Genomic DNA, 24,802 nt, shown 5'->3' with positions numbered 1-24,802 from the left:
ACTGGTTGTGCAAAGGACAATGAAAATCTCCAATTTCAAGCTAAATCCTATCAAATGCTTGAAAGATTACAGTGCATTTCCAGAGTTCACATTCACTTGCTTAACCAGTGATTTTTTTTGAGTGCGGTTGTTAAGAAATATATATATCTAAAGAATTGTCTTTGGCCTGAACTTACCTCCCTGGATATTTATAAATATAAAGTGACAGGCCAATGCTAGCTCCAGCGCTTGTTTGAGAATATAAACCCGAAAATCTAGATTGCCATCTTGACCCAAGAAACAAAAGCAGAAATGATAAAATATTGCAGTGTCGGGCGCTGAAAGTACGACAGATCCCCGCGCATTTCACAGACAGGAATAAATCTGACTAGACCTGAGATTTTTGAACCTTTACTTGGGATGAAGCTTTGCTGCTTCACAAATCGTGGCAAGGTGCAAATGGAACATTTATCACACATTTTCTATGTATTCTCAAGGGGAAATGCCAGAAAATGGAGTCCGAATCATAACCTAGAATACGTTTAGGCATTTGTAGACTCTGATTGATAAAAACAATGTCATATAGTCATATTACCTCTTAGTGACCACCGATACATCTTTTTACAGACCTGAGATATGAGAACAGCATCCCTTGATGCGTGAAAAAACAGCAGCTGTCAGCTGTACGCTATAGCTAACACTACAATTGGTGATGGCACCAACCATAGCCATTTAACCACTTAGATGCCGATATTTCCAACACCACATAGATGGCTAACAGAGTGTGGCGGTTCCATCTTTAACCCATTGGCACACTGAGATCATGATTGTGTGGTCTCGATGCTTGTCATGGCAATTTATGGCCGAATAACGGCCTTAGAGTCTGCCTTCTATAGTGGCCTGTTCAGCAATTTGCAACACTGAGGTGGTAAGAATAACATTTTATGAATTCCCGTCATTCCACTTTGCATTAATTAAATAATAATGGAGAGGGGTCTATAAGAGCCACTGGTGAATGAGCTGCTAAGAACGCAGCATCATTGATTGGTCAGTGAGGCTGCGTTCCCAGCAGGGCTGCGCTGCTTTGACCTCGTACTGTGGGAAAAAGCCAGTGATGAGCTCACTGCAGTTCAAGCTCAGTGAGTTCACACAGCTCACTCACCAGTGGTTCTCAGCCTGGACAGTCGGATCTTGGCACAGTGCAGGTTTAAAACTATTTATCTATCAGACATGGATTAAGTGGGACAGAACGATGGAGAGGTGAGGGATAGTGTTGTTTTTTAGTTTAGTTTTATTACTGTTCAGTGGAATTAGGCATTAGGTGAGTATAACTGTGTATATTATGTTGAACTGTGTTTTGTTTTATTTCTAATAAAGGACTTTATTTGGGCTGTGTCTTTATTTATCATATAACTATAGGATTAGTAATGGAGAGGGGTCTTATAGACACCTCTCCATTACTAAGCCGTGGGCTTGATGTCACCAGACAATACAAAGGTGACATCAACCCCACAAATATGAACCCCACTTGCTACCGCTACAGGTCAAGTGGGAAGAGCCAGGCAAAGCTCCATAATTGGCTCATTTAATAGATGCACCTTTTCTGGTCAACTGTGGGCTGCTATTTTTAGGCTGGAGGGGGCTACCTCTTTTCTTGGTAGCCAGCTTTGCTGAAGCTGACAGCTGAGGGTTGCAGCCCCCAGCTGTGAGTTTTGCCTGCCTGGTTATAGAAAATAGAGGGGAACCCAGGACATTTTTTTGTTTAATATTTATTTACAGTGCCGGAGCGACTGATGAATACTCCCATCAGCCAATCCTGCTGTCACTGTTATTAGTGGCAGCAGGCGTATGCTGATGAGTAATAGTTCCATCAGCCGCTGCCTGCTGTCATTGTTCTTACATAAATACAACTCTCATCATTCTCCCCTGCTCGCGCTGATCGCCAGCAGAGCAGGGGAGAATGATGCGAGCCATCTTCAGCATCTGGCACCGGTGAATAGTGCTTACGGTAGCGCTTCTTCCTTGGCACCCATCCGTGTGGTACTGATGCATCATACAGGCGGCATATGGTTGCCACATGTGCGCCGCAAGTATTACACACATGGACACTGACATCTCCGGTACCGATTTTTCTGGTACCAGACATATCAGGACGTGTGAAACTGACCTTATGTAAAGTAATGGCGTGCACACTGAAAAAAGGAAAGAGCCAGGTGCAGGCTGAACTTGGAATTAATCCAACTAAATCATAAATTCAGGGAAAAAACAGCCGCACTCAAAATTTGGATTTTCAAATGCATATCATGAGCAGACATTTATTAGGGGTCAGCACAGTAAAACATAAAGGTATTGAGGTAACGTTTCGACCCTAAGACGGGTCTTTTTCAAACCTCGCTGGAAAAGATAAGAGATACAAAAAATTAGACATTATGCAGGAAAAAACCTTATACTACAAGAACATCCCAATGCAAATATACACAGTGTCAGGTATAAACCAAAATCAATTATATACAATGACATATAATCAGTCCAGTATGTACACAGGTGGAAATATATACAAGATTATGCTAAAATATATACAAACATGTACATAAAATGTCCATGCAAATAAAGTTTTAGCCCCTAGAAGTAATGATTATGAATTGCGTATGCATAAAACAGATTTCGCCCTAATACAGCGGAACAGAAGCTAGCCAGCATCACATATGATCAATATACACACAAAGGTAAGAAATATATGCTCTAATAGAATTACGGAAGTGTAAACATGTAAAACTGACCTTGGGAGAAGATAATACGAAAAGGGAGAAGAACCGCAGTACGAAGCAGCCAAGGATATGCTCCAAAGGAGAGCTGTGAATAGAGAAGGTGTACTAAGATAAAAGCCTCAAAAGAATTCTTTTGAGGCTTTTATTATCTTCTCCCAAGGTCAGTTTTACATGTTTACACTTCTGTACTTCTATTAGAGCATATATGTCTTACCTTTGTGTGTATATTGATCATATGTGATGCTGGCTACCTTCTGTTCCGCTGTATTAGGGCAAAATCTGTTTTATGCATACGCAATTCATAATCATTACTTCTAGGGGCTAAAACTTTATTTGCATGGACATTTTTTGTACATGTTTGTATATATATTTTAGCATAATTCTGTATATATTTCCACCTGTGTACATACTGGACTGATTATATGTCATTGTATATAATTGATTTTGGTTTATACCTGACACTGTGTATATTTGCACTGGGATGTTCTTGTAGTATAAGGTTTTTTTCCTGCATAATGTCTAATTTTTTGTATCTCTTATCTTTTCCAGGGAGGTTTGAAAAAGACCCGTCTTAGGGTCGAAACGTTACCTCGATACCTTTATGTCTTACTGTGGTGACCCCTAATAAACGTCTGCTCATGATATGCATTTGAAAATCCAAATTTTGAGTGCGGCTGTTTTTCCCCTAAATTTATGAAACTGGCCTTAGCCAGCACGTGATCACATGTATGCAAATCACCAACCACCCTCACCAACAATCCCGGTGAATCCTACTTTGCTGGTCTCTTAACATTTGTTCCTGTATGAGAGGGTTTTCTACTTTTCTTTTGATCTTGACAAATAAATGTTTGGTCATTTTGTGTGTGGCTCACCTTCAGCAAAAATAGATTGTTAATTGTCAAGTTTAGTTTAGGTGTTATTATTTGGAAAAGTATACACATTTCCAGTTTTGATCTGTTACATACTGAAAGAAAAACAGCATATTTGACATTAGCCTGGGTTCTCCCACACAAACACACACACAATATATATGTGTGCTGCTAAGCCTTTAGGGAAAACGTAAAAGGAACCTCTCACGTAAAAATGCTAATAACCTGCAGATTTGGGGTTAATGGTGTTATGATGCCATTCGGCGCTAGCACTAAGACCCCCGCTGACGGGAGGAAATTAACATTATTCTCTCTGGTCTCGTTCGGTTTCTAATCATGAGGGTGTCGCTACACTCACTGACAGCCGGCCTTAAAAATCAGCTGGCTGTCAGTCAGTGCTGGAAGCATAGTTAGAGCCATTGCTAGCTATACACAGAGTAGTGACTCAAGCCACACCTGTGATTGAACACCGAACACTGCCAGGGAGGGAAAGTTAATTTTTTCTCATCAGTGGGGTTCTAAGTGCTGGCATGGAATGGTGTCAGAACGCTATTAGGCTGTGTGCCCATGTTGTGTTTTATATGCGTTTCGCCACGTTTTTTGCCGCAGCGGAAACACTTAAAAAACGCATTCCCATGCAATCCTATGGGATTCCGCAGTTGCTGTGCCCATGCTGCGGATTTTCCCGCTGCGCAATCGCATAGCAGGAAAATCCGCAGCATGTTGATTATTTCTGCGGAATCGTGGCAATTCCGCCGACATAGGATTGCATTGAAACGCTCACTTTACGCATGTGGCTATGTCCACCATGCGAAAAGTGAGCGCTTCATGTGCGGATGGTATGCACAGTTTGAAGGAGAGGAGACTCTCCTCCGGGCCCTGGGTACAATATCCCTGTAAAAAAAAAAAGGATTAAAATAAAAAATAGGGATATACTTACCTTCTGATGGCCCCTGGAGTCCTCCCGCCTCTCAGCGCTGCATGCGGCAGCTTCTGTTCCCAGGGATGCATTGCGCAAATCACCTGAGATGACATCGCGGTAACGCGACCGTGACGTCATAAAGGTCCTTCGTGCAAAACATCCTTGGGAACGGAACTTACCGGGAGCGTCACTGAGGAGATTGGGGGCCATCGGAAGGTGAGAATAACCATATTTTTTTATTATTTTAATATGTTTAACATTCTATCTTTTACTATTGATACTGCATAGGCAGCATCAATAGTAAAAAGTTGGTCACACTTGTCAAGCACTATGCTTGACAAGTGTGACCAACCTGTCAATCACTTTTCCAAGCGATGCTTCAAATCGCTTGTAAAACGCAAGCATTCTGCAAGCTAAAAACGCTTGTGTTTTGCGGGAAAACGAATGCGAATTCCGCATGCATTTTACCCACGGCAGGGAGTTGCGGAAATGCTGCGAACATTTCCGCAGCATTTCTGCAACGTGGGCACATAGCCTTACCCTGCAGACTAACCCCATATCAGCAGGCTAATAGCGTTATTTTACATGACAGTGTCCCTTTAAGAAATGTAAATGTCCTATATTCTATGTATTTGGATAACTGCAGTATATATAGACTATTTCAGAACAAGGGGACATCTAGTATATCGCTTCACTTTTTTAGTTCTCTAGGATTTCAGGACATACACGTTCATTTCTTTTTATTCCATACAAAGGTGGTTTTAAATTTTAATACATTCATTTTACATGAAAAATATGACTGATTTCAGAGGCCAAAAGCAGTAGGTCAGTAATGGCTGCAATAAATAATTCATTTCTTGATAATGTAAAAAAAAATATCTTATTAATAGTACAGTGATACCTGAAGACCGCTGTCACCCGGGCTGCTCTCGAGGGGCTTATTCTACATTACAGAGATCAGCAGACATGTCGTCTTATACATGTGGCACTGCAGCAGGCATGGTGCAAAAGTCACTGACGTGGGGGGATTATAGTCCCGCACAATATAGGACCTCTAGAGAGTCATACACAATCATATACCTAGGTGCTCCATTGGACTTTTAGAGGTTTTCTTGCCTAGAAGACTATATCCATATGATGGGCCGTACAGCAAGACCTTATGGTGAAACAAAGAGTGCACAGTACTATGTAAGGACTCGATGTGTGGCCATATTAGCTTCGTGCTCACACGGCTCGTCCCTGTCAGGGCACATGTAGATCATACTGTAGGACCACTTCATTCTCGCCCTGTGTTACAAGTTATGAAGAGATGAGCAAACCAGAACCTGAAAGTTCGGGTTCGTACCGGACAGTTAGTGTCTGGTGGTGAGAGAGAGAAAAGAGAGAGACAACAGAGAGAAAAGAGAGAGAATTTTTCCACTCAAAAGTTCCAGTCAAAGGGGTTCTGGTTCAAGTTCGGGTAAAATTCGGGTACCCAAACCGAACATTGGAATAAAGTTTGGGTAGGGTACCAGAACCTGAACTTCCACGGGTCTGCTCATCCCTAAATGTTGAGCTGTCAATATATACTTGCATTTATTACAGTAATTCTCCAATATACTTTATTAATAATAATAATAATACATAGTTTAATACTCAATGTATTCAGTAAAATGTCAACTGGGGGTCAGCATTTTGGGTATACGGCAGCCAGGCCTGTGGTTTGGTACCTTGCTAGACTCAAAAGCCACAGTATAACAATGGTGCCCATACTGGATATAGGAACCAAATCAGTATTTCTTCAGGTCACACACACAACGTGGTTCCCAGGAGGGAAGATATTTTTACTATATCATAATATAATATGAATTCTAAATAAATGGAGCCAAACTAGGTACAGTTCTCAGGGACCACAGCTAAGTGTGAGGGCTGGGATTGGTTTATATGACATGCATCAGGTATGTAACCAAATTATACGAACAAGAAAAATATAAATATGTTAAGTAAATGACGTTTATAGTCTAGTAGGCCGTAGATCGGATTTCTACTTTAAGGGTCTTTCTGGAATTTTAATATTGATGAATAACCTATGAAATTGGTGGAAGTCAGACTCCTAGAACTCCACAAATCAGCTAAAGTCGCCACATGACTGTGGGGAACTGTGGACTCAACTTTTTTTGTACCAGAACAGCGCCATATATAACTTGTAGTGTCCATACCTGGTATTGCAGCCAAGTTTGATCCAAATAGGTTGGAGCAGTAGGCTGCAATACCAGAAAAAGCCATGATAAAGTGTATGGAGATGTGAAAAAATAAGAGGTTGTAGCTAGTGATGAGTGAGTATGCTCGAGCTTCTCCGAGCATGCTCGGATGGTCTCTGAGTATTTTGGCATGCTCGGAGATTTAGTTTATGTTGACGCAGCTGCATGATTTGCGGCTATTAGACAGCTTGAATACATGTGGGAATCCCTAAAAACAGGCAACCCCCACATGTATTCAAGCTGTCTAGCTGCTCATGCAGCAGCGTCAACATAAACTAAATCTCCGAGCATGCTGAAATACTCGGAGACCACCCGAGCATGCTCGGAGAAACCCGAGTAACGAGCATACTCGCTCACCACTAGTTGTAGCCCCTTTACTTAGCTGATCAAGGGGGTACCAGGAATGAGAACTGCACCAATCTTATATTGAATGATTGACTAGCTATCCTAAGAATAAGGTCTCACTCAAACCTCTAGATTTCATTTATGTGTTATATCTCTATAGAATACGCATCCATAGTCTGTAGGCAATATCACATGTCCATTTCTTTTTGTGACATGTCTGTTTTTGAATGAATTTGCAAATCAAACTCTTTAATTGTATTGAAAGTGTCCGTGAAAAATTTGGATGCCATTTATGCGTCAAAAGGAACGATAACTGAAGGCAGCACCCAGGTGAAAAACAGTCCGTATTCTCCAGTACTCAAACCCCTGCACCCCCAAAAAACGATGTTTAAATGAGACCTAAGTTATCTATCATAATGTCCCACAGAACATCCCCTTTAAGCCGGCATTGTTTTCTTAAGCATTTAATACCAATGTCATATTTTTGTTTGGTTTGTGGATATTCAGTCACACAAATGTACATGAAGAATTTAGTTTTCATTAAAATTTTATTTTATTCTACCAAATGTCATAAAAAACAAAATCAAACAAATAAATAAATAAATAAATAGACACTTTTTGGATATTACTACCAATATAAAAATTTACTTTTATGCAAATTGTACAATATTTTTATACTATTGTGTGGTTACATAGTGCTTTTTACTTGTTACAGGAAAATGTACAATACAGAAACATTTACAATAGCACCTGTCAAATGGTTTAGGGTAAGCTCGCACGTAGAAGACTTGTTACAGAAATGACAACAACTGTCCAATGCATATGAAGGAACAACCCTGCTTAAGATATATGGTATTTTCTGTAACAAATCGGCCACATCAGAACATACTTTTAAAGGGAATCTATAACCAGGTTTTTTTCTGCCTAATCTGAGAGTAGCATAATGTAGAGGCAGTGACCCTGATTCCAGCGATGTGTCACTTAATGGGCTGCGTAGTGTGTTTTTTATAAAATTCACTATTTTATCAGTATGAGATTATCACTATGTGACTACTTGGCCTACTGCCAGGTACTCCGACCCCGCCCCCCACCATTGATTGGCAGCTCTCTGCTCTGCTTATGCAATGTACTCAGAAATCTACCAATCAGTGGTGTGGGCGGAGTTATACAGAGCTCAGCATTCAGACCACTGGTAGATCTGCAGACGGTAAATCCGTTTTTATTCAAAACTGCTACAGCCAGTAAAATAAATGATACATCACTGAAATCAGGCTCTCTGTCTCTACATCATGTTACTCCCAAATGACATATCAAAAAATGGAGACAGATTCCCATTAAAGTTCACTTGAATTAACCTTGACATTTGTAGTAAAATAGACATAGAACACAGGAAACGATACTGTCTTAATAATGTCATTGCTAAATTTTAGGAAATCTTTGCGAGGCCAGGTCCAGACTTGGTTTAACATGCTTAGTAGTCAATTTGGTATCAGTTTTAATGGAAAAAAAACATAAAATATTCAAAGAACTATTTCTATAAAAACCCTCATTTGCATAACAGCAACCCAGAATTCTCATATAGTAGCAAGGCACATTGTCCACTGCAAAATAATTACAATAAAAAAGAAACAGTAAGAAAAAAGCAGAAAACAGTGCGGAAAACTACCCTAAGAGGATCTACTCATTCAGGATAACCCTAGGAGTCAATCGCTCTCACTAATGTATATGCCCTATAGGTTGTGCCCATTGGAAGTCTGGAAGAAGGTTTCCTATAGAAAATCAATGAGAAGGTTCTCTCAAAAGAAATATCTATTGGCCGACAGTTATGATATGGTCCTGCCATCTTGAGTAATCAGGCCTGCTTAAGAACTGATGGAAATAATACACTTGTCACTTCACTGGAAGGCTGCGTTCACACGGAGCGTCCAAAAATGTCAGCAGCTCTTTGCTACTATGCTCCTACATTGTTTCTCTATATGAACACTTGAATGTACAGGGAACCCGCTGCTCACCATCAAAACTGTGCTGCCATTACCATCATCTGCGAGAAATAACCGTTTCCCCACAAAATGTAGTGACTGCGCAGGGAAGCAATCTGATGACCGCACTCACAAGACTGCTGCAGTTTTCGATTGTAACGAGACCCCTGCAGCTATAAAAGTATTTTCTGGGCCAGACTTATTTTTTGGCAGACGCTGTATCTTGCCAAATCTTAACAGCTCTGCTTGATATTTCTGACCCCTATAAAATGATTACTTACTTCTATGAAGCACACTCTATGGGGCCATCTAATTTTTTTCCTTGGACACAGCCTATCCGAGAGAAAAAAAACAAAAATCAATGCATGCCCGAGTTTTATCTGATTTTCGGATCGCTCTTGGCCATGCAAGTCAATGAGTCGGTGGAAAACATCAGCCTGCACTCAGATGACGTTTGAGTGCAGTGCGATATTCACAGAATGGAGAAAATGGACACATTTTTTCCATCTTCTCTTCATCTGAGAATATCAGATCACAATGTGATCAGAGTGTGATTAGCATAGTCAGCCATATTATCTTGGATGAGAGAAAATACAGTGGTGTGACCCTAGACTTAGGATTCAGCATGATACCTGCTTAAAATAAGCCACTGCCCTGAAAACCCCTTTATTTAGGCTAAAATCAATTAAAACGAGATATACAGTGGATCAATTAAAAAAAATGCTAATTTTATTCATATTAAATTCATGTTATGGCCTACATCTACTTTGTTATGATTATTTTCTAGGCTTTTGTACTGTTCCTATGTCAATTTAGGGTCTGTGGATGTACTGTAGGTATCTCCTTACCCTGCTGGAAAAAGCATTCTCCCTCAAGATTCCCTGGCTCCCTGACGTATTACAAGGTCAGCCAAGTGGTTTCAATGAGCACAGGGAAAAGTTTTGTTTCTCATACAGAAATCCAGAAGAAAAAAAACAAAAAACAAAAAAAAAAACAGAAGACAACCTGGCTGCTTCAATCAGATAACAGCTGAGCTCAGCACGGAACTGGGACCCCTTTATTCTCAGAATAGCTTTTAAATGGAGGGGACAAGACCACCGGTGAAGGGAAAAACAAGGGAATATTGGAAAATATAGACATAACCATTATTACCCTGCTGCTCCAGCGGCCCCCAATGATAGTGTACATCTCAATGATGGTCCCCAGTGCACTACTGACATCCCACCATGATCACTTGTTCTCTGCAGCTAATTTTTTGGCCTAAGTGTTCGTGCTCCCATACATGCAAACATCCCTTCTGAGGACAGTGATTGCTTGCATAACCCATGGGAATGATGGACGGCATATCTTAGCCACAGGGATTCAATCGGTAAGGTTGATTTCTTTATTTTAGAAGACTCCATACTCTTTTCTCACTTAAAAAAAATTCCCAGAAAACTCCTTTAAGGTCAGCGCACAAAAGTGAGATCGGTTTTCCATCAGATTTGCTATCGTTTGTTATTAAATTTAGCAAGAAAGAAATGGATCACTATAAATCACAATGGAGCCATTTTTCATCTCATGACCTTCTGTTCTGTTTTCTCATACGGTTTGACAAATGAATTGACAAAATGTAGCTTATCTTTTCAGGCAGTTGTCCAATACGTTTGGATCAGTTGCACTAAAGTGACAAAAATGGCACAGTGAACCTGGGATAAATCAGTATTTGTGTCCGCCTCGGCTTTAGGCTTTGGCAGTCCACAGCATGCCATACACAGGAGTTAGCCGACAGATGCACAGCATCCGGATGGGGAATATGCCAGTCCCGAAATCCCTACTTGGGTGTCACAGTACTGCTTCTACTACTGATGTGAGTATTAGTGCTAACATAACGATAATGTGAGTCATTTCTATGTAGTTCTACTGAAATTATTTGTTAAAGGGAACCTGACAGCGGATTTATGTTGTCCAAGTCATGGGCAGCACGAGTCAGAGCCATGGCTGCATGATTGGTATTTCAGGGAAAATCTACTTAGAAGATATGGGAGAGATGAAACTAGTTTAGTGCTCCATGGGAAGTCTCTCCCATGGAGCAAGAGACCTGTCAATCGCCTAGAGAGGTGTGGGGAGAAGACAGTTGGGAGGTTAGTTGACATTTCAGAGAAAATATAGTTAGAAGACTCACCAATTGGCTTTAACCATTATCGGCTTTTTCCCTGTATCATTCCAGGTGATTGACAGATCTAACCCATAGTGAGACACCTGTCAATCAACTGGAGCAGCGCAGGGAGAAGACAGTTGGGGGTAAGCGGGGCACTGGACCAGCATAGTCACTCTCTCTGTGATCCCTGGCCAGATCTACTATCTATATTTTGTCTGAGAATCTGGGGCGTTTCAGTGAAAAATATACCAAGCTGCAATCGTACAGCCAGGCTTTTATTCATGCTGCCCATGATTTAGTCAGTATGAATGAATCAGCTAACAGGTTCCCTTTTAAAAGTTTTAAGAGACTTTGATATTGAAGGCCTATCTTTAGAAAAGGTCAAATCAGATAAGTTGGCAAAGATTTCCCACACCCTCGTCAATCAGCTGATATAATGGTCTGGTTGATATTGTAGTAGCGGGGCCTCGCATCGCAATAGTAACGGAGCCTCACATTGCAGTAGTAGCCGGTCCTCGCATTGCAGTAGTAGCAGGGCCTCGCATTGCAGTAGTAGCAGGGCCTCGCATTGCAGTAGTAGCAGGGCCTCGCATTGCAGTAGTAGCAGGGCCTCGCATTGCAGTAGTATCGGGACCTCGCATTGCAGTAGTAGCGGGGCCTCACATTGCAGTAGTAGCAGGACCTCGCATTGCAGTAGTAGCGGGGCCTCACATTGCAGTAGTAGCAGGACCTCCCATTGCAGTAGTAGCGGGGCCTCACATTGCAGTAGTAGCGGGGCCTCGCATCGCAATAGTAACGGAGCCTCACATTGCAGTAGTAGCCGGTCCTCGCATTGCAGTAGTAGCAGGGCCTCGCATTGCAGTAGTAGCAGGGCCTCGCATTGCAGTAGTAGCAGGGCCTCGCATTGCAGTAGTAGCAGGGCCTCGCATTGCAGTAGTAGCAGGGCCTAGCATTGCAGTAGTAGCAGGGCCTCGCATTGCAATAGTAGCAGGGCCTCGCATTGCAGTAGTATCGGGACCTCGCATTGCAGTAGTAGCGGGGCCTCACATTGCAGTAGTAGCAGGACCTCGCATTGCAGTAGTAGTGGGGCCTCACATTGCAGTAGTAGCGGGGCCTCACATTGCAGTAGTAGCGGGGCCTCACATTGCAGTAGTAGCGGGGCCTCACATTGCAGTAGTAGCAGGACCTCGCATTGCAGTAGTAGCGGGGCCTCACATTGCAGTAGTAGCAGGACCTCCCATTGCAGTAGTAGCGGGGCCTCACATTGCAGTAGTAGCAGGGCCTCGCATTGCAGTAGTAGCAGGGCCTCGCATTGCAGTAGTAGCAGGGCCTCGCATTGCAGTAGTATCGGGACCTCGCATTGCAGTAGTAGCGGGGCCTCACATTGCAGTAGTAGCAGGACCTCGCATTGCAGTAGTAGCGGGGCCGTGCATTGCAGTAGTAGCGGGACCTCACATTGCAGTAGTAGCGGGACCTCGCATTGCAGTAGTAGCGGGACCTCGCATTGCAGTAGTAGCGGACCTCGCATTGCAGTAGTAGCGGGGCCTCACATTGCAGTAGTAGCAGGGCCTCGCATTGCAGTAGTAGCGGGGCCTCGCATTGCAGTAGTAGCGGGACCTCACATTGCAGTAGTAGCGGGACCTCGCATTGCAGTAGTAGCGGACCTCGCATTGCAGTAGTAGCGGACCTCGCATTGCAGTAGTAGCGGGACCTCGCATTGCAGTAGTAGCGGGACCTCGCATTGCAGTAGTAGCGGGACTTCGCATTGCAGTAGTAGCGGGACCTCGCATTGCAGTAGTAGCGGGACCTCGCATTGCAGTCCAGTCCCATTCACTTGAATGGGACCAGGCAGCAAGTTGTAGCACCAGACACAGCCACTGCAAAACATCTGGTACTGTGCTGGTAAATAATGAAGGGAATGCAGTGCTCCACTTTATGGGTAATCTTAAGGGGGCAATGAGACCCTGACATTCTCACGTAGAGTCCTGGAAACCCCTTTAACTAAAAGCGGCACCTTTATCCTTTAATTTTGTGACACGGCCTCTTACATGAAGCCGGGTAATGTTACATTGTCTAGTTCATAACATAAAAGATATGCTAATCAGCTCATACAGTGACCTTGCATTTACCTTCAGAAAATGTTCTTTAAAATAAACTAAAATGGCAACATTTTTGAAAAATAATGAGCCAGACTGTTTTGCATGCAAAAATAAATTATTATTTGAAACACTTTCATCATTCAATTTACAATGTGTCACCTATGTTTAAAGCAGGACGGTGCGGAGCTGTTACAGATGACATTTTCCTACATTAACAAATAGAATTATAGTATTAAAAAGGCAATTTATTTTAGCTTTGTGAACCTGTGAACTCGCTGGCACTTCAGACTAAAAACAAATAACAATTACTGACAGTTACATATAACTTGCTATTTTTCAGATCAGCAGTAACTGTTAACCTCCTAAATACCAAGGGCCTGACATCCCAGAAGGGATTATGCTAATCCAGTTCCACACATCCAGCTATACCACACAGGCACGTTTCACTTTACAGCTCCCGACATAGTGAAATCCCCCTCATTCATAGCAACAAGAGCATGGGGGGGGATAAGTGCATTTTCCATTGTGGCGTTCTACAACTCGACTGCAGAATTACAGGAAGTAAAACAGTTGTAGGTCTGTCATTTTCCTTTTCTCGTCATGTAATTTAATAAATTGTGCTATATTTTCTTTCGTAGAGGATTTGATTACAAATATAGAATAGGTTTTTTTTGTACAGCACAAATCAATATGAGCAATATTTACACTATAAATGTAGTAGAACTGATTAAGCCATGATTCTTATGGGTACGTGTAATACCCCATTGCATTGAAACTGTAATCCAGGGATGGAAAATGACTGGCATCATATTAACGTAGAACAATGACTTGTACCGAATGTCACACTCAGCTCTGCTACAATATTGCCCAAATCATATAAGCAATAAAACGTATATATACAATTAAACCTCTTTGAGAAGACCACCCTCATATCCAGACCCCCCTGTTATGTATACTGACCATCTTTAGTGAGATTACCCTCATATCTAGACCCCCCTATATTATGTATACTGACCATCTTTAGTGAGACCATCGTTATATCCAGACCCCCATATGTTATGTATACTGACCATCTTTAGTGAGACCATCGTTATATCCAGACCCCCATATGTTATGTATACTGACCATCTTTAGTGAGACCAGTTATATCCAGACCCCCTATATTATGTATACTGACCATCTTTAGTGAGACCACTGTTATATCCAGACCCCCTATGTAATGTATACTGATCTTTAGTGAGACCACCATTATATCCATACCCCCCTATATTATGTATACTGACCATCTTTACTGAGAAGACCACCACCCATCCATCTTGAAGACCACTTCATAAAGCAATTTTGGGAGGTTTTATTGTTTATTTTTATGTGTATGTTTTCTAAATAATCCACAAGTTTTGCACAAGACACATATACACAGCAGCGGCCACAACTAGATGTCACTCTCCTAGGACCCAAACTAACAGCTAAAGCATAGAGTGAGATCAGAAATCTGCTGGATAGATTGGTCACTGGTTCATATATTTCACATCTGTTTTCCATAACCAAGAATATTCACCGGGGGCAGGAAACTAATTCCCCAATTGTCACAAGTGACTTACGGGAGGGCAATAAGCAGCTTACTGTAAAGCCTCCAGCTACAAGAACACGGCCGCCTACAAAGCAAGCCTGATATTAGACAGTACAGAGAGAAGACGGGGGGAGATCTGATGCAAATGAGAGATCTGCTACCTCCTGTACTAAGGGATGAAGAGCTGCAAATGTAGCCCAAAGTGGCCGAGAGGGCTTCATGTGCAGCAGACACAAAGTGCCATCAATATTTCAGACCATTCCTGTTGTGCCAGGTGAGTACCCGCGCCTACGAAGGGAGTGCTCGGCTGAGATGGCATCAATTATGGAGCAAAAATATGTTTGGAACTTATTTGTGTATATGCTCAGCTGTAGCTTTGGGGCATTTATTTATTTTTTTCCTTTTATTTGCCGCTGGGAGAATATTACAATCAAATCAAAGCAAATCTTCAGAATTCAAGCCAACATTATCCACCACATACTTGTGATTGAATATATATATATATATATATATATATATATATATATATATATATATATATATATATATATATATATATCCAGAAAAACTGCAGCACTGCCTAAATGGGTGCAAATCTCCCCAAAGGAAACTGGCAAAGCCTCCTATCACAGATATAAAAAATCCAACCAAGGGAAAAAGTGAGATGTTGCATAAAGGATCCTTAATTTTTTGCTATTTTGCATGTGCCGACTAATATATATATATATATATATATATATATATATATATATATATATATATATATATATATATATATATATATATATATATATATATATATATATATATATATAATTAGTCGGCACATGCAAAATAGCAAAAAATTAAGGATCACTTACGTAACAATATCTTACTTTTTCACTTTGTTGGAGATACTATATATATATATATATATATATATATATATATATATATATATATATATATATATATATATTTATTGTGCATGACGTTCACATGGCTCAGGCAGCTGTGCACCACACTGTGCTATTTGCCTCCAACTCTCCACATGTGAAACTTTCCCAATTGTTGAGGCCCAACGCCAGAAGTTCCATGACTTCTTGGGGACATGAGCTGACGCTCAGGACGTCGGTGCAGCACTCCCTATCCATCCTGGATCTGCTTTACAAACCCAAGGACTGGTCGCTCCAGTGCAACTGTCATTAAATAAAAGGTTTCTTTGGCTGCAGTCAGTGTGATCCATTCCTCCCCCCCATCTCTAATATACTGCAGGCTTGGCAGGGCGCCAGCCGAGCCACATAGAGCCTTACTGCCATCTACAGGCCGTTCCGGCACTCTCATTTAGAGGCAACAGACAAGTCTCAATGAAATAAATTAGACAGCTCTGCATTTAAATCTTTATTAGTGGGGAATTATTGGACTGAAAGCTAATGCTGGATTTTGTAAAATATGACTTTCCCTGCTCGCTAATCCCTCTTTAGATGGCAAATTTCACAGCTAAAATGAGCTTTGACAGATTGCTTTTCCTTTACTTAGATGAAGAAATATTTACAATGGATTGATTTTGTTCTGCATAATTTTGCTCTAATTATTTGAATAAATCCATTTCCTCAAAGTTTGCTTTAGAAGAATAAGCATAAAACAGCATCTACTCATTGATACCAGAACCTACACACTTCTAGGACAGTCTAAGGAAACTTTTCAGTATGACATAATGGGAACCATGGGGGCAATTCATATCTATGACCCTGTGCACTCGGACATTCAACATAGCTCTTGTGGTGCTCAACACAAAGGACCCTATGTACTGGCATAAAGACCATGACGTACAGATTTATCTAGACACATCGAAAAATAACAATTATGGACAATGATAGAATTCTGGAAAGATATTTGTAGGCCATAAAATTACTACTGTGCAGCTAGGGATACTAGCAAAGGCACGAGACGCAGAAATGCACACAGAACGCAGATTTCGGGGCAAGCATGTGTTCACTATCATGCCATTAGCCTCCTTGACACATATATTTAAAGAAAAAAAGATGTGAATTGCACCCAGTCATGCATCTTCTCACAATTAGATTTGTAAAATACAACAATATATCAACATATTTTCTAGCAAGAGTAAAAAAAAAGTTAACCCCTTTTTAGGCCATATTATTTATGTCCATGGATTTATTTTTTTTATAATCCAGTCCTCTGAAGGCTGCACAGTGGAACATAGGTGACATAGGTATTGTGGTGTTAGCAAGTCCAAGGATTTTTTTTTTTTACTTTTTATTACTATTGTCGTGTAAAATGTTACAGTGGGATTTGTGACATTTAACATGCACATATATGGTACAGTACAATCAAGAATATACATAATTATATATGCACAGACATATATATGCATATATATTCCGGATCTCTGAGCCCTTCAACATCAGCCAAGACTCAGTGAAAATGAAATCAAAAAGTTAAAGGGGTTGATTTTTTTTCCCTCTAGGTAACATGAGCAAGCCAAAGAAGAGCGCATGAAGACATACTGGCACTTTAATACTGGTTGATTGGGCACTTGTATGCAGTACTTATAGACCAGTAAAAGTGCTCATTTACCTGTCTGGTGTGTAAAGGACCTTTAGTCTTGAAGCCTCCCTGGGAGCTGCACTCTGAGGCACTGAAGTGATCTGAACTAGTGGAAGAGCGTTTGGAGAGGGTATCACAACCCCCCACAAAGGTGTTGTCCAAAGGGAGTTCCTGAATCACATGATGCTTTTTCACCGACACCGGAGTATCTGCTTTAAGATGAAAAGCAGACTGCGGAGAGGCAGATTTGTAATGCTTAGCTAGGTCAGGGCTGTTAGGCTTGAAGGTGGTTGGAGGAGCTGTACCCCAATCAAAGCGTCCCATCCCTTGTTCCTCCAGCTCGGCTGGAAGACTAATCGTCCCGTTGATCGGTTCATGACCAGTATCATCAGGTTTAGATTCCTCAATCGTTACAAAGTTCAGCAGAGAACTTTTAGGAGACTTTCTTTTCTTCCTTTTCTTTTTCTTGTTCTGCTTGCTTTCCTGATTTGGTGACATCCACTCTGCTCCTTGTTTGCTCCTCTGGGCAGCTTTAAACCTTGACACATGCCGACATCGAACAAGAACAGTCACGAAGATGACGACAATCACCACCATGGCACCGGCCACTATGGCAATCATAATTGTCAGGTAATCCTCGTTTTGGTAGGGCTGACTGCTATCTCCAATATTTCTGTCTAAAGGAGTTTCCATAGTCCTGCGGATCAAATCGTAAATGTAGGAGGCATTCCCAGCTGTCTCATTGACGTATAAAAACACAAGTACCAGAGTGTGCAAAGGCTTGGGATATCCTAAGTCACTTATGTTGACCACGAGTCGGTGCAGGCCTATATCTGTTGTAGAAGGCTTCTCTTCAAGGGTAATGTTGCCTGTCACTGGATCTATTCGAAACAGTCCTTTGTTGTTCCCACTAACAATGGTGTATTTTAATTCAGCATTCATGCCAGTGTCAATATCAACGGCAAACACCTCTGCAACCACCGAGCCTGGAATGGCTGAAAGAGGCACCAGCTTAAATGATGTATTGGATGGAGGGTAGATAACTACAGGGCTATTATCATTAGCATCCATTATATTGATTGTTACTTTGGCCGTGGAGGAACGTGGAGTCTGTCCTCCATCAACGGCTTTGACATCAAATGTGTAAGAACTTTGTTGCTCTCGGTCAAAGGACACATTAGACTTAATCAAACCAGAATATGGATCCAGGACAAAATTTTCATTGTCACTAAGTATTGAGAGTGTGACGGCTTTGTTTTCTCCTGCGTCTGAGTCCGTAGCTGTTATCACCCCCACCGTACTGTACTTTGGTAAGTTCTCCGATACAAAGAATTGAAAGTGGTTGTGTGTAAACTTCGGACTGTTGTCATTTTCGTCTAGGACAGTCACAATGACGGCCGCTTGGCTCTGAAGTGGTGGAGTACCATTGTCTCTGGCCGTGACCGTGAAAATGAAACGTTCCTGTTCCTCTCTATCAAAAACTCTGGAGGCTGTCAAAACTCCAGTTTTCCGGTCCAGATCGAAGAAAGAAGCATTAGGGCCAAGCTGATAAACAATGTCTGCGTTCTTCCCACTGTCTTCATCTGTGGCACTGATAGTAGTTAAGTATAGACCTCTGCGGTTGTTTTCAGACACTGATAGCTCAATTACAGGCTGGGTAAAAATTGGAGGATTGTCATTCTCATCCTCTAGCTCCACTCTCACCAAGGCTGTCTGGTTGAGACTTGGCTTGCCAGTGTCGGCTGCAACTATTTTAAAACTGTATTCTTTGGTGCCCTCATAGTCCAACAATGAAGAGGTCTCTAGCAGGTACTGGTTATCATACACAGCCTTCAGGTGAAAGGGGACTTCTCTTTCAATAAAGCAGATGACCTTGCTGTTTACATCGGTGTCTTTGTCTGACACTGTGATTAGAGCAATCTTAGTGTTGGTTGGGTCTTTCTCCGATAAATACACCGTTCCATTGATGGGGCTTATAATATACCTGAGATCAATGTTAGGGGGGTTGTCATTCACATCAGTCACATTAATGGTAACTGTTGCCCTTGCAGGTGTGGAGCTACCATCTGTAGCTAGGACAGTTAACTTGTGAACAGCAGTGTCTTCCCTGTCTAACGGTCTCTGAACTGTAATTAATCCCGTAGTATTATTTAAAGCAAACAGTCTTTTGGTAGCAGATGTCACTTGGGCACCATAAATGTATTTGATTTCAGCATTACTACCTATGTCAGCATCTGTTGCATGCAACTGAATGACAGAGGTCCCTATGGGAGCATTTTCGGGGATGTGCACCTCTATTTGACTCTCTTTAAATACTGGTTTGTTGTCATTCACATCACTTACTGTGACTTGGAGGATAGCAGTGCTGGATTTTTGAGGGTTTCCACCATCCTCAACTTTAATCTTCATGACATAAGTATCTTTCTGCTCCCTATCCAGGACCTGCTGCACTATGAGTTGTGGCCACTTCTCGCCCTCGGGTGTCTCCACTATATCCAGTCCAAAGACACTTTGGCCATTTAACAGTCCATAGTGTTGCACTCCATTGAAGCCTGTGTCAGGGTCCACTGCTGATGGAATTGGGAATCGACTGTTTATCAGAGTATTCTCAGGAATAGAGATATTAATCACAGTTGATGGGAACATAGGAGCATTATCATTGGTATCTGTGACGATTATTTTGATCTTGATAAGCCTGAAAAAGTCATTAGGGAGAATGACCACTTCAAGTTCAAAGAAACATTCATTTTCATCAGCCAGAGAAGATCCGGCGCAGAGCTTCTCTCTGTCTATCCTGGTGGACGTTGTGAAGATCTCTCCGGTGGTGCTGGACACCTTGACCAAAGGAGAGTCACCTGCTTTAGAAACCAGTCTGTACACAAGGCTGTTGCTGGTCCCAGTGGCAGCATTGATATGGGAGATATTCAGGTCCTTTGGTATGTTTCCAATCGGTACATTTTCAGGCAGTTCCTCTCTTATGGTGTAAATAAGTTCTTGGGCAATTGCAGAATCCAGCCTTAAGCAGGCAATAAGAGCAGCCAACAGGTAAAAATCCCTTAGGTCCATGATAATGTGCTTCCTTTGTTTTCTTGGATTTTAGGATTTAAGGGTTGTCACTGAGGAATGGTGCCGATTTGCAAGAGGAGGCGTGCATGGACTGCAAGATGCCTTACATCTCATTTCTAATTGGAGCCAGCAGCTGTCAACACAATCACACAAAACAATCAGATTTGGAGCATTTAAGCAGATCTAAGTACATATAGGCATTCTCCTGCACAGCGCCTCATTAGTATGCATGCACTAAGTGGCTGCTCCAGCACAACTCCCAACATCTGCAACATGAGACCTTCTACTCCACCGGCACCAGCATCCTGGACCCCGCATGCCACCCCCTGCTCATCAGGCAGAATGCTCTCCCCACACATGGATCACCCTAATCTCCCCCTACACCAGCATCCTGGACCCCGCATGCCACCCCCTGCTCATCAGGCAGAATGTTCTCCCCACACATGGATCACCCTAATCTCCCCCTACACCAGCATCCTGGACCCCGCATGCGACCCCTCTATTTTATATGAGGCAGAATGTTCTGCCCACTCATGAATCCCCCAGATCTCCCCCTACACCAGCACCCTGGACCCCGCGTGCCACCCCCACTCCTGTACCCCCTGATCTCCCTCTGTCTGCTGTACCATGGGCATCCTGCATCTCTCTCTGGTGCCAGTGACATCCCAGGTCCTCCCCGGTCCCCGGCAGCTGCCAGGTCTAATCTGTGCTGTAGAGTCCCCCAGTTTTCCCCCAGCCTGCCAGGAGCAGAGAGGAGGCTGCACCAAGCCCTCGCCTGACACCAGCCCCTGCTAGCAATACCTGCATCACTGCGAATCTGCCAACTCTCACTTAATAAAGGCTGCACAACTTACAAGGCTTCCGCGTCCAGAGGCAAGTTCTCCTGATGAGCCGGGAGAAGCGTCAGGACATGGATGGTGCTTGTGGTGGAGAGACGCAGTCTGCTGCTCGGGTGACGGTCACATCTGCGGGCTGGAGCTAATACTGGGGCAGGTAAAGCAGGAGAGGCTCTGCTAGGGCAGATGACGGGAGCGATCCTCCTCGGAGAGACTGTGCCGGCACTAAGCGCCTCTGCATCCGGCGGCTCCAGCGCTCAGGGATGTGCTCCGGCAGCTCCGGCACAACACGGGACCAACCCAGCGGCAACCATGCTAACTTCCAGCCGTAGACAACCTGCAGGCTGCATCATTCCCTCCGCCGGCACCGGTCGCAGTATGATCCATGGCTGCAGATCGTGAGGACGTGCGGAGGAATGCAGCCACTTGTATTTCCCATCAGCAGCGGCTGATCACCGTGGAGCCGCCGGCAGCCAGCAGGACGGGGCAGCGAGCAGGACGGAGCGGCGAGCAAGACGGAGCGGCGAGTCCGCAACTTGGAAGGCGTCAGAGTGAGGAGCGAGCGTCTGCTGGAGGAGAGAGTTGTACCATTCCCAAACGGATGTGTGAGGAGGCGGAGAGCCGCGCGCCGTCCGTGCACCGCCGCTGCAGACGATGACCGCCCGCCCTCTCTCGTTTTCCCTCTGAACTGGATTTCTTGTTATAACTCTCAATAAACCCAAAGGGAGGGCGAGACGTCTGCGCGGAGCCGCCCACTGCGCGCTGATTGGCCGTCCCGGAGTATGTGGCTGAGAGGGACACAGGCAACTGACGTCATGACAATGTGATCTGTCACATGCGCGGGAGGAGCCGGGCTGCGGGCTGTGCTGCCGGGGGAGCGCTATGTAGATGCTTCACAATAGGAGCGTGTCCTCGGGAGCAGGTGATGGAGAAGTGGCGGCGTGAGCCCGAGCGGTGGGGTCCGCTCTCATATACGGCTGTGCGTAGTGTGTACTGCACATACAGCTCTGCATCGTATATACTGCACATACATGGCTCTGCATAATATATACCACACATACATGGCTCTGCATAGTATATACTGCACATACATGGCTCTGCATAGTATATACTGCACATACGGCTCTGCGTAGTATATACTGCACATACGGCTCTGCGTAGTATATACTGCACATACGGCTCTGCGTAGTGTATACTGCACATATGGCTCTGCGTAGTATATACTGCACATACGGCTCTGCGTAGTATATACTGCACATATGGCTCTGCATAGTATATACTGCACATACATGGCTCTGCATAATATATACCACACATACTGCTCTGCGTAGTATATACTGCACATACGGCTCTGCGTAGTATATACTGCACATACGGCTCTGCGTAGTGTATACTGCACATATGGCTCTGCATAGTATATACTGCACATACATGGCTCTGCATAATATATACCACACATACATGGCTCTGCATAGTATATACCACACATACTGCTCTGCGTAGTGAATACTGCACATATGGCTCTGCATAGTATATACTACACATACATGACTCTGCATAGTATATACTGCACATACGGCTCTGCATAGTATATACCACACATACGGCTCTGCGTAGTGAATACTGCACATATGGCTCTACATAGTATACACCACACATACATGGCTCTGCATAGTATACACCACACATACTGCTCTGCGTAGTATATACTGCAACATGGCTCTGCATAATATGCCACACATACTGCTCTGCATAATGTATACTGCACATACGGCTCTGCATAGTATACCACACATACTGCTCTGCGTAGTGAATACTGCACATATAGCTCTGCATAGTATATACTACACATACATGGCTCTGCATAGTATATACTGCACATACGGCTTTGCGTAGTGTATACTGCACATATGGCTCTGCATAGTGTATACTGCATATACAGCTCTGCATAGTATATACTGCACATACGGCTCTGCATAGTATATACTGCACATACGGCTCTGCGTAGTGTATACTGCACATACGGCTCTGCGTAGTGTATACTGCACATACGGCTCTGCATAGTATATACTGCACATACGGCTCTGCATAGTATATACTGCACATACAGCTCTGCATCGTATATACTGCACATACATGGCTCTGCATAATATATACCACACATACTGCTCTGCGTAGTGAATACTGCACATATGGCTCTACATAGTATATACTACACATACATGACTCTGCATAGTATATACTGCACTTACGGCTCTGCATAGTATATACCACACATACGGCTCTGCGTAGTGAATACTGCACATATGGCTCTACATAGTATATACTGCACATACATGGCTCTGCATAGTATACACCACACATACTGCTCTGCGTAGTATATACTGCAACATGGCTCTGCATAATATGCCACACATACTGCTCTGCATAATGTATACTGCACATACGGCTCTGCATAGTATACCACACATACTGCTCTGCGTAGTGAATACTGCACATATAGCTCTGCATAGTATATACTACACATACGGCTTTGCGTAGTGTATACTGCACATATGGCTCTGCATAGTATATACTGCATATACAGCTCTGCATAGTATATACTGCACATACGGCTCTGCATAGTATATACTGCACATACGGCTGTGCGTAGTGTATACTGCACATACATGACTCTGCATAGTATATACTGCACATACAGCTCTACATAGTATATACTGCATATACAGCTCTGCATAGTATATACTGCACATACGGCTCTGCGTAGTGTATACTGCACATACGGCTCTGCGTAGTGTATACTGCACATAAGGCTCTGCATAGTATATACTGCACATACGGCTGTGCGTAGTGTATACTGCACATGACTCTGCATAGTATATACTGCACATACAGCTCTGCATAGTATATACTGCACATACGGCTCTGCGTAGTGTATACTGCACATATGGCTCTGCATAGTATATACTGCACATACGGCTCTGCGTAGTGTATACTGCACATATGGCTCTGCATAGTATATACTGCACATATGGCTCTACATAGTATATACTACACATACTTCTCTACATAGTATATACTGCATATACATGGCTCTGCATAGTATATACTGCACATATGGCTCTGCGTAGTGTATACTGCACATATGGCTCTGCATAGTATATACTGCACATGTGGCTCTACATAGTATATACTACACATACTTCTCTACATAGTATATACTGCATATACATGGCTCTGCATAGTATATACTTCACATACGGCTCTGTGTAGTATATACGGCACATACGGCTCTGCATAGTATATACTGCACATATGGCGCTACATAGTATATACTACACATATGACTACATAGTATATATGGCACATACGGCTCTGCATAGTATATACTTCACAAATGGCTCTGTGTAGTATATACGGCACATACTGCTCTGCATAG

At 42.9% G+C, this 24,802-nt stretch overlaps 1 protein-coding gene across 2 annotated transcripts in view; it reads right to left on the bottom strand.

Annotated features, from left to right (window-relative positions):
* PCDH9 (protocadherin 9) overlaps positions 1-22,092 on the bottom strand; it is an 81,109-nt gene extending 59,017 nt beyond the window's left edge. Inside the window, exons 1-2 of one of the 2 annotated variants that reach the window (XM_077297269.1) lie at positions 21,382-22,092; positions 17,492-20,660 (exon numbers count right to left, since the gene is read on the bottom strand). In XM_077297269.1, coding sequence (XP_077153384.1) covers positions 17,492-20,527 — 3,036 coding nt within the window. In that variant the 5' untranslated portion in view covers positions 20,528-20,660; positions 21,382-22,092. Of the gene's footprint in view, positions 1-17,165; positions 20,661-21,381 lie in introns of those variants that run through there. The other variant, XM_077297270.1, reaches the window with a different exon arrangement.
* Positions 22,093-24,802: the final 2,710 nt, after the last annotated feature.

This window comes from Ranitomeya variabilis, chromosome 3 (assembly GCF_051348905.1).
Source record: "Ranitomeya variabilis isolate aRanVar5 chromosome 3, aRanVar5.hap1, whole genome shotgun sequence".
NCBI classification, from domain to species: domain Eukaryota; kingdom Metazoa; phylum Chordata; class Amphibia; order Anura; family Dendrobatidae; genus Ranitomeya; species Ranitomeya variabilis.
This window is presented reverse-complemented; position numbering and strand designations above follow the sequence as displayed.